The 9,021-nt window shown below is 63.0% G+C and overlaps 2 protein-coding genes across 3 annotated transcripts; one reads left to right on the top strand and one right to left on the bottom strand.

The window, feature by feature from the left end:
- Positions 1-406: 406 nt before the first annotated feature.
- GARIN5A (golgi associated RAB2 interactor 5A) lies at positions 407-4,628 on the bottom strand. Its single transcript, XM_056137013.1, has 5 exons — positions 4,580-4,628; positions 4,357-4,454; positions 3,944-4,074; positions 751-1,012; positions 407-463 (listed from the first exon to the last, which is right to left on the bottom strand). The coding sequence occupies exons 1-5, from the start codon at positions 4,626-4,628 to the stop codon at positions 407-409; spliced, it is 597 nt and encodes a 198-aa protein (XP_055992988.1).
- A 178-nt stretch (positions 4,629-4,806) lies between these two features.
- Positions 4,807-8,993, top strand: EMC10 (ER membrane protein complex subunit 10). Of its 2 annotated transcripts, XM_056136400.1 has the most exons (8): positions 4,807-4,954; positions 6,067-6,139; positions 6,553-6,662; positions 7,107-7,211; positions 7,302-7,483; positions 7,811-7,904; positions 8,307-8,393; positions 8,537-8,993. In XM_056136400.1, exons 1-7 carry the CDS (start codon positions 4,841-4,843, stop codon positions 8,391-8,393), a joined length of 765 nt encoding a protein of 254 aa, XP_055992375.1. In that variant the 5' UTR covers positions 4,807-4,840; the 3' UTR covers positions 8,537-8,993. The 2 variants fall into 2 exon arrangements, with proteins under 2 accessions (XP_055992375.1, XP_055992374.1); XM_056136399.1 differs by lacking the exon at positions 8,307-8,393.
- Positions 8,994-9,021: the final 28 nt, after the last annotated feature.

Genomic DNA, 9,021 nt, shown 5'->3' with positions numbered 1-9,021 from the left:
CCGTCTGTCCCCGTCCCGCTGACCTCCAGTCCTAGCAGAGAACATGCTCAACGCACACTCCCTATCTGTCCGCCTGTCCTTTTCTTCTGCGGGCGCGGAGGGTGGCATAGCCAGGGGCAGCCTGGGTGGAAGACCCCCCCGGAGACCACCGTTCTTTGGGAGGTGCCCTTTGTCCTGGCAAACACGCAGTCGCCCAGGTGACCTCAGAACCACTCCCAGTGTGACAGGAGGTGCCCAAGGCCCCAACCCACGATGGCCTGGAGGGGCATGCTGAGAGACCCCAGGGGGTCCCTCAGGAAGGAACGGGGTAGCTGCTTCCGAAGTGGTGGATCTTTATTAACTTCGATAATCTGTCTGCCCGCTCCAAGGTGGCTGGCCCTTCTCCTGCTGCCTCTGGAGGCTGGGCTCAGAGCCCCCACAGATCCGACACCTGTGGGTCCAGTCTGGCTTCCATGGTGTCCAGCTGTGTGTGAGATGGGTGGTCAGACCCAGGGTGGGGAACACAGCTCGGGGGTGGGGGTCTGTGCACAGAGTGGGGAGGCAGGACATTGGGGACCCCGAGAAAAGGCCCCCCAGGTTCCAACGCATCCCATCCACACCCCCCCGGGGCCTGGCAGAACTGAACTGTGTTCAGCCGGGACCGCCCCCTCCTCCCTCTGACCCAGGAGCGCAGCCCCAGCTCCTGACACACCCCGACTCCTCCATCACACTCATCACACTCCAGGGCACCTTCCTGCCCGACTGGCTCACCTCCTGCCCCGTCAGACTCTCCTCATCCGACTCCTCCCAGAAGTCGGGCGCCGAGCAGGCCTGCGTGAAGGGCACGGCGCCCACAGCCGAGTGGAAGTGCAGCCGGTACAGCAGTCGTACCCACTGGCCGAACTCCCGGTCTCGGGTCTCCGGGGGGGCCCGCAGCTGCAGGTAGAAGGCGCGGCCTGTACGGAACTTGACTTTCAGCTGCCAGTGGCTTTCATCGTGGACAAAGAGCTGCACAAACTGCAGGGGGAACAGCCTGGCGGGCGGGAGGGGCAACCTCAGCTGCTGACCGGGTCAGGTGTGGGGCTGAGATGATGGGGTTGGGGACTGAATCAGGATTCCCACAGGCAGAGCTGACACTTCCCCTTTTTTTGGTGGTGGGTGCCACACCTTGTGATACTCCAGGCTTATTCTTGGCTCTGAGCTCAGGGATTGCTCCTGGTGGTGCTCGGGGACCATATGAAATGCCGGGGATTGAACCCGGGTCAGCCGCGTGCAAGGTAAACGCCCTACCTGCTGTCCTGTCCCTCTGCCCCAAGCACTCCCACCTGAGCCACTCTCAGCCCTCCTCCCCGGGCCCTTGAGCACCGTAAATCCCCAGCTCCCTCCCTGGTGCCTCCCGCTGGTCCTCACCCTTAAGCCTCCAACTGGACGCTGCATCCATGTCTGCCCGCTGTCCTATTCTAACCACACCCCGACTCCGTGAATGCTCTTGCTTTTGGGGGCCCCTGAGCCTGCAGTGAATAAGGTACTTACCTTGCACTGCCCCCAGCCTGGGTTTGAGCCCCGCTGGGAGTGATCCCTGAGCACTGAAACCAAAATTAATAAACTCTTGCAGTTGGGGCAGGAGAAACTTCACAGGGGCTAAGGCACGCGCCTTGCATGTGACTGACCCTGACTCAGTCTCTGGCATCGCTTGGTCTTCCCTCAGCATCACTGAGGGCAACTGTGGAAGTCATAGTGCACCAGGGGGGTGGACCAGCTGATTCGGGCACTGCAGGGCCCGAGCAGAAATGTCTCCTCTGTCTGGGGGATTGTTGGCCTTCTGATCTCCACTTGGGTGCCTTGCTAAAAGCTATGACTTATTCGCAGCTGCACATGGTCCTGACACCAACCCTGTAGCTCCATCATCCCTTCAAGCTCCCTGTCTAGTGGCTAAACTCTGACTTCTCTCCGGCCTACTTGCCCCACATGGCCACCAGAGGGCGCTACTTGAACCTCTTCGCTCCAGGAGGACCCACAGCCTCACCTGGACATCATCAGGCCCCTTGGGTCTCTCTCCCGCACCCTCTGGCACACACTGGGGTCCTGCGCACGAGCCTGGCAGGCTCAAGCTGACCCCAAGGCCTTCCCTTCAGATTCAACCCTTTCTCCAGCCTCTCCCCTAGAGGCCCCGCCCACACCTTGTCTGACCATCTCTCCTGTCTATACCCATGTCAATTCACTGCAGATGCCCCCCAGGTACTCCGCTCTGTGGCCCCGAAAGACCCTACGGTCCAGGCAGCTGTCCCTTCGTACTTCCCCATGAGAGAGTGGAATAGCGAGGTGCTGGGGTTCCAACCCGTATCTGCAGCTCAGAGAATCCAAGAGGAACCTTTCTAAAGTTTGGGGGGGCACCTCCACCCCCAGTCACCCCTCTGGGATATGGATGCCAAGTTCACTTTTTCATCCGCTTGACTTTTGTGTGGTGTCCAGAAGGTTTGGGGGGTGCAAAGTGCTCCCCAAAGGACATGGATGTTGAGTAAGGGCCCAGGGGCATGTGAGCAGGCAAGCTGGCTAGTGGCTTCGTGTTTTGGGGCTCTCCTGACAACGCCCAATGCAATACGGACTGCTCTTTTTCTTTTGGCTTTTTGGAATTACTCCTGGCGGGGCTTGGGGGAACCCTATGGGATATCAGAACCTAGGTCTGCCGCGTTCAAGGCAAATGCCCTCCTGGCTGGACTAACGGCCCCAGCCTATTGCTTTTATTTTTGTTTTGGGGGCTACACCCACTGGTGCTCATGGCTTCCTCGTGACTGTACTCAAGTCACTCCTGGTGGTACTTGGGGGGACACTATGCGGTGATGGGGATCACATGGGGTAACACCCTCCCTGCTGTACTCTCTCCGGCCCCACCCCTGGGCTGTTTTTAAAGAGAGGGAGAGGAGGTGAGTAGCAGCCACTCAAAGGAGCAACTGCCCCGTAACCGTGACTCTTGAGGTTAGGCCCCCAGATTTAACGGTTCCAGGCACTGAGCACTTGTGATAGCACAGCGGGTAGGGTGTTTGCCTTGCACGTGGCCGACCCAGATTCAGTCCCTCACATCCCACATGGTTCCCCAGTATCGCCAAGAGTAATTCCTGAGTGCATGAGCCAGGAGTAACCCCTGTGATCGCTGGGTGTGACCTAAATAAATAAAAATTCTGGGAAGGAGCAACAGTACAGCAGGGAGGGCACTTGCATTGCACACAGCCAACCCGGGTTGGATTTTCAGCACCCCATATAGTTTCCAAGCCTCCTGCCAGGAGTGATTCCTGAGCACAGAGCCAGGAGTGAATCCTAAGCACCACTTGATGCGGTCCAAAAACTAACCAAAAATTCCTGGGCAGAAATAGCATGAGGTGTGGGGGTGGTTATCTGCCTTACACACAGCTGACTCTGGATGGGTCCTCTGAGCACCATCAGGAGTGATACCTGAGCACAGCTGTGGCCCAAAACAAACAAACAAACAAAAGGGGGGCTATGGGGAGATGATCTAAAGCATTGGAGTGCAGGCTTTGCAAGTGGAAAGTCTGGGTTCCATTTCCAGCACTATATGCTCCCCTTAGCACAGGACATGACCTCCCTGCCCCCCCAAAATCAGACCCTAAAGGGCAGGTTGTAGTAGCCGGAGAAGCGCTCTGATTGTGAGGAGCTTGTGTTCAAGCCAAGTCCCTTCGTTCTCTGAAAGCCCTTTTACGGGGGCTTTCCCTGTTCCTCTCTGAAGGATGGGCTGAGGGGGGTCAGAAGCAAAGCGCGGGAATGGCCGCGCTGGACAACAATCGCCAGGGACCCCTGTAGGCTGAGAACTGCCCGTGTCCAGCACGACTTTGCTTCCCCATACCTCCCTCCCACACACACAGTCCTGTCTTGGACGACCAGCAGCCTTAGAGAGGCTGGCGGGGGACCCTAAGCTGAGACGGTGGAGGTCCAGGGTGCCGGCGGTCACCCGAGCAGCTGCAGGCGTCCATTGTCCTTGGCGGGTCCGGCCAGCAGCAGCAGATCCGGGAGTTCCAGGGCTGGGCTGGAAGCCGCCACCCCCATTGTCACCTTGTTGGCGACTTCTCCTAAGCGGGTCACCTGGGGCAAGGGTCACAAGTTAGAGGCGGCACGAATGGGGAGGGGATCAGAAATGAGAGGGATCAGTATAAGGGGGCGAGGGTCAGGTCCAGTGTCAGCTGGGGGTGAACTCAGGCACCAGTGGACTCAGGCCAGAATGCAGAGAAACTAAAGGATGATGGAAGTGTGCGGGAAAGGCCGCCCAGAAGAGGGCTGTGGACACGTGAGGGGGCGGCGAGAAGCAGGAGGGGGCGCGCAGGACCCCTCCCCGTCACACACACGGGGCTCTGGCGGGGCTCACACCTGCACGAAGTTGCTCTCGAAGATGGGGAAGTCTCGCAGCTGGTCGAACTCGCCGCTCAGGTGGCGCTGGAGCCGTCCGGGCCGGCCCGCGGCGAGCGCTGCAAGCAGGGGGCGCGCTGGAGGGGGTCCTCGCGTGCTCCCCGCCCCGGTAATCCCACGCCCAGGCTCGGTTTGGGGTGTCCCATCGGCCCTCCCGCGGGCCGTCCCTCCTGCGCCCCCTCACCTGCTCCATTGAGGGCCGGCTCAGAGTCATACCTCCCCTTCAGTGCCATGCCCCGATCTTAGGGGATCGGAGGGAGGAGCCGCGGGGAAAAAAAAAGAGGGGAGAAAGCCCAGTGTGGCGTCACAACAGGGCTTGACGTCACCGGAGAGGCCTCACTGTGACGTCACCGCAAGGGACGGGCCTAGTGCGCAGGCGCCGGGGCGGCGCGCGTCTCCCTCCCACCTCCCGCCGTGCTCCGCGGCCCGCGGGGGAGGCGCCAACATGGCGGTGGCCGGCGCCGAGGCCACTCGGCTGCTCCTGCTTCTGCTGGTGGCGGCAGCGGCACCCAGCCGAGCCCGGGGCAGCGGCTGCCGGTCCGGGGTCGCTGCGCGGGGGGTGAGTAGCTCCCGCCGAAGGGAATGGCGCGCCGGTGAAGGTGGGAGCCTGCTGCGCCGGGTTAAACGAGGGGACAACCGTGGCGAAAGGGGCCTCGGGCCTGCACGTACGGGAGCCGCGCGGGGGAGACAGCGATAGGGGAGTTGTCAGGCAGGCCCCGTGGTGACTGCGAGGGGACGCCTCCGGCTCCGAGCGACGCCTGGACCGGTAACCGTCGCCAGACGCCGGGCCACTGGAGACGCGGACCCGGAGGCGTCTCCTCATGAATATGCACGAGGGGGCGGGGCCCGGTGGGAATCGGACCAATCAGGTGCGGGTGAGGTGCCCGTGAGAGAGGCTGGACCGCTCAGCTCATGAATGTGCGTAAAGGCGGGGCTGGAATTGGGTTGCCGAGGTGCCAGTCTGGGCTGGAGGTGCCCGGGATGCTTGGAGAGATGAGGAAAAGGCAGGCGAGGAGCCTTGAATGTGTTTGCTAGTAGAATCATGCAGCGAGCATCATGGTCAAGGGGCTCTTAATAAGGTGAGGCAAGATAGTATTTTATTGAACAAGATTTACTGAGACATGAAGGCAGCCAGAGCGATAGTACTGTGCGGAGGGCATTTGTCTTGAACGCCCAGGTTCCATCCCGGGCACCCCATATTGCCCCGCGTGCCCCGCCAGGAGGGACCGTGGAACCTAGGCTTCCCAGCTCCGAGCCATCCCTGGAGCAGACCATTGTCTTGGAAATGGAGGTCACTCTCTCTTGCCAGTTTCATTTTCAAGGCAGTCTGGGGGATTTCAGAAAGAATTTGTTTCTTTGCTTTTTGACTCCCCCACCCCTCTTGCTTGGAGAGACACATCTGGCAGTTTTCAGGGACTGCTCCTAGCACAGTGCTGGGGGGTCACCTCAGCTGGTGTTTGGTGGACCTTGCAGGGCTGGGTCAGGCTGCCCATGCACAAATCGGCACTCTAGCCCTTGGTGCGTTCTCCCTGGCCCCAGATTCAGAGTAGGGAATGAGTGTGGCGCAGCCCAAGATAGCCAGTGGCTCAGTCCTGGTGTCTGCGCGCCCTGCCTGGGCTGTCTGGGGGTGCTTGTCAGTGGTCATTGGAGCTCTTCCTGTCTCCCCATCAGGTGGGTGCAGAGGCCCGCGAAGGTGAGGGCTGCGGCACGGTGGCGCTGTTGCTGGAGCACTCTTTTGAGATCGGTGAGTCATGCCAGTCTCGCCTGTACACCAAGGAGGGCAGGAGTCCGCGATGCCCACGTGCTAACAGCTTTGTTCTTGTTTGCACCATGAGGGGTCCCCCGCACCTGTCAGTCCAGCCTTGTGAGGCCCTGGGTGGAGGCGGTCACTTGGCTGCTGGAGCTCTGGTGTCCTGCCACAGATGGGCAGTGCAGCCAAAGAGGAAACTGAGGCACAGGGCCTTGTGAGAAAATGGCAAAACTGAGACTTGTCCCACCTGCTCACACCACCCTGGGATCCCACCTGTGTTGTGCTTTTGGAGAAACTGAGGCTCAGTGAGGTCCTTCCCGTCACTGACCCGGGAGCACTGGCAGAGGCAGCACCCAGGCGCTGCTCTGGGAGGCGGGGGCCCTTCGCTGAGCCCCAGCTCCCCACAGATGACGATGCCCACTTCCGGAAGCGGGGCTCGCTGCTCTGGAACCAGCAAGATGGTTCTCTGTCCCTGTCACAGCGGCAGCTCAGCGAGGAGGAGCGCAGCCGGCTGCGGGTGAGGCCACAGGGGATGGGGGGGCGGCAGGGAGGGGCTGGGGACTGGCGGGAATCCTGAACCCCACGCCTCCCCACCCCCAGGCCAGGCTTTGGCCCTCATTGAGGCGTCCTGGGGAAGAGCTCGGGGTGGGCAGAACCAGGCAATGCTGCTTTCCCAGAGCCCCCAGCCCCACACCTGCCCCCCATCTGCTGTGGGATGGGGAACAGAGGAAGCACGGGGGGAGCGGCGGCTGCAGCGGGTGCAGGCCTCAGCGGGTGGCCGCGTGCTCACCCAGGAGATACTGGAGACCCCCTGGCCCCTCCTGTGTGGCGCTCTGGGGAATCGCAGTCACAGCCTCCCTGTCCCCTCCAACTGCACCTGTAATGGGGCATGGGCAGGCACAGGCTCCCGAGTGGGGTGCAGGGGCCCCTGTGGCTCATGTTCCCGCTTCCGCCCCTGCAGGACGTGGCAGCTGTGAACGGCCTGTACCGTGTCCGGGTCCCCCGGCGGCCGGGCACCCCCGAGGACGCTGGAGCTGGCAGTTACGTGTCCTCCTTCGTCCCCGCGGTAAGGCCCTTCTCCCGCCTGTCCTGGCCTTGCCTGCGGAGACCGTCCAGGTTTGGGACCTCACTCACCTGCCTCTTCCCACCCCCGCAGTGCTCCCTGGTGGAGTCGCACCTGTCCGACCAGCTGACCCTGCACGTGGACGTGGCAGGCAATGTGGTGGGCGTGTCCGTGGTAACGCTTCCCGGGGGCTGCCAGGGCCGCGAGGTGGAGGACGTGGACTTGGAGCTGTTCAACACGTCCGTGCAGCTGCAGCTGCCTCTGCCGGCCCCGGGGTGAGCGGGGGGCCAGGGCCGGGGTGACGGGCCGGGGGTGGGGGTAAGGGCGGGACGGGGGTCAGGGTAAAGGCAGGATGGGGACCGGGGTGAGGTCGGGATGGGGTCTGAGGTGACGGGATGGGGGTGGGGTGACAGGACAGGGGTTGGGGTGCGGGTGGGACGGGTCCAGGGTGAGGGCAGGTCAGGGGGACTGTGGGGTGGTTGTGACATACAGTGGTGACAGCCCCGGGGGAGGGGGAGGTGGCGGGGACACGGAACTTCCCCCACTCTTCCTGCCGCCTCTGGGTGTCCGGGTGTCCAGCCCCTCGTCCTGTGTCCCCACAGCCCCGAGACAGCTGCCTTCATCGAGCGTCTGGAGTCGGAGCAGGCGCAGAAGGCCCGGAACCCACAGGAGCAGAAATCCTTCTTCGCCAAATACGTGAGCGAGTTGGCCAGCCTTGGGGGATGGCAGGGGGGGCCCCAGAGGAGACTGGTGTGGGGCCGGGCCGGCTCGGGGTGACCAGGGTCCAGGACAGAGGACATAGCCTGGGGTGAGCCTAGGGGCCTGGCTGGGATCTGGGGGCACAGGTGCTGGGGAAGGGGCCTCCAGCCCGGGGCAGGGTTAGGGCTGGCCGTGGGGAGTGGCATTGGGGGCCCCCAGGTCCAGGGCCTGTGGGCAGAGCAGCTCGGGCGAGACAGGCCAGGCTGCCCCCAGGATGTGGGGGTGCAGTAGAGGGAGGTTGGTGGGCCGCAGCCTCACGGGCGAGAACGCCTGACCTGACAGCCATGCAGGGGGACGTGGGGTCCCACGCGGCCCCTGACTGCGCCCCTCCCTCTTCAGTGGCACCTCATCCTGGGGGGGGCCGTGTTGCTCACAGCTCTGCGTCCCGCCGGCCCGGGGCCTGCGCCGCCGCCGCAGGAGGCCTGAGTGAGGACCCTCCCCGCCGCCTGTAGTAACCTAGGGGGCCCGGCCCTGCCCTGCCCACCCGCCACCCCGCCTTCCCCCGCCCCGGGGCGCCCCCACTCACCCCCCTCTCCCTCTCTCCCTCTCTCTCCTGCTCCGCCTGGCAGTGGATGTACATCATTCCCGTCGTCCTGTTCCTCATGATGTCTGGAGCACCCGATGCAGGGGGCCAGGGCGGGGGCCAGGGCGGGGGCCAGGGTGGAGCCAGCGGACGGTGACAGACTCGGCCTTGCAGCTTGCTGTGCTCCCCCTCCCCGAGGGGCCTCTGCCCATGGGAAGCCCTGTTTCCTGGGCTCTTCCTGGGGGCCTTCCTCGCCCTGCCCTGCCCTCTGTCAGCCCTGTTGGTACGTGTGTGCACCCAGCACCCATCTGCCCTCCCCCACCAGGCTCCTGCCCCCCAGGCCAGTTCTCAGCAGCCTCCGTGCCTTTGTTTACCAGCTTCTCACAGTGCCCCCGACTGCCCTGAGGGTCCCAGGCTGCATCTTGTTCCCCACCACCCCGACCCCACAGGGCTGTGGAATTCTTTGCCCACCAGGAGACGGAACTTCTAGGTTTGAAGAAAACTTTAAAAGTCAAAGCAAAACCGGGCCAG

The sequence above is a fragment of the Sorex fumeus genome, unplaced genomic scaffold (assembly GCF_029834395.1).
Source record: "Sorex fumeus unplaced genomic scaffold, SorFum_2.1 ptg000122l, whole genome shotgun sequence".
Classification (NCBI taxonomy): Eukaryota; Metazoa; Chordata; class Mammalia; order Eulipotyphla; family Soricidae; genus Sorex; species Sorex fumeus.
Note: the sequence above shows the minus strand (reverse complement) of the source record. Positions and strands in the feature narration are given on the sequence as shown.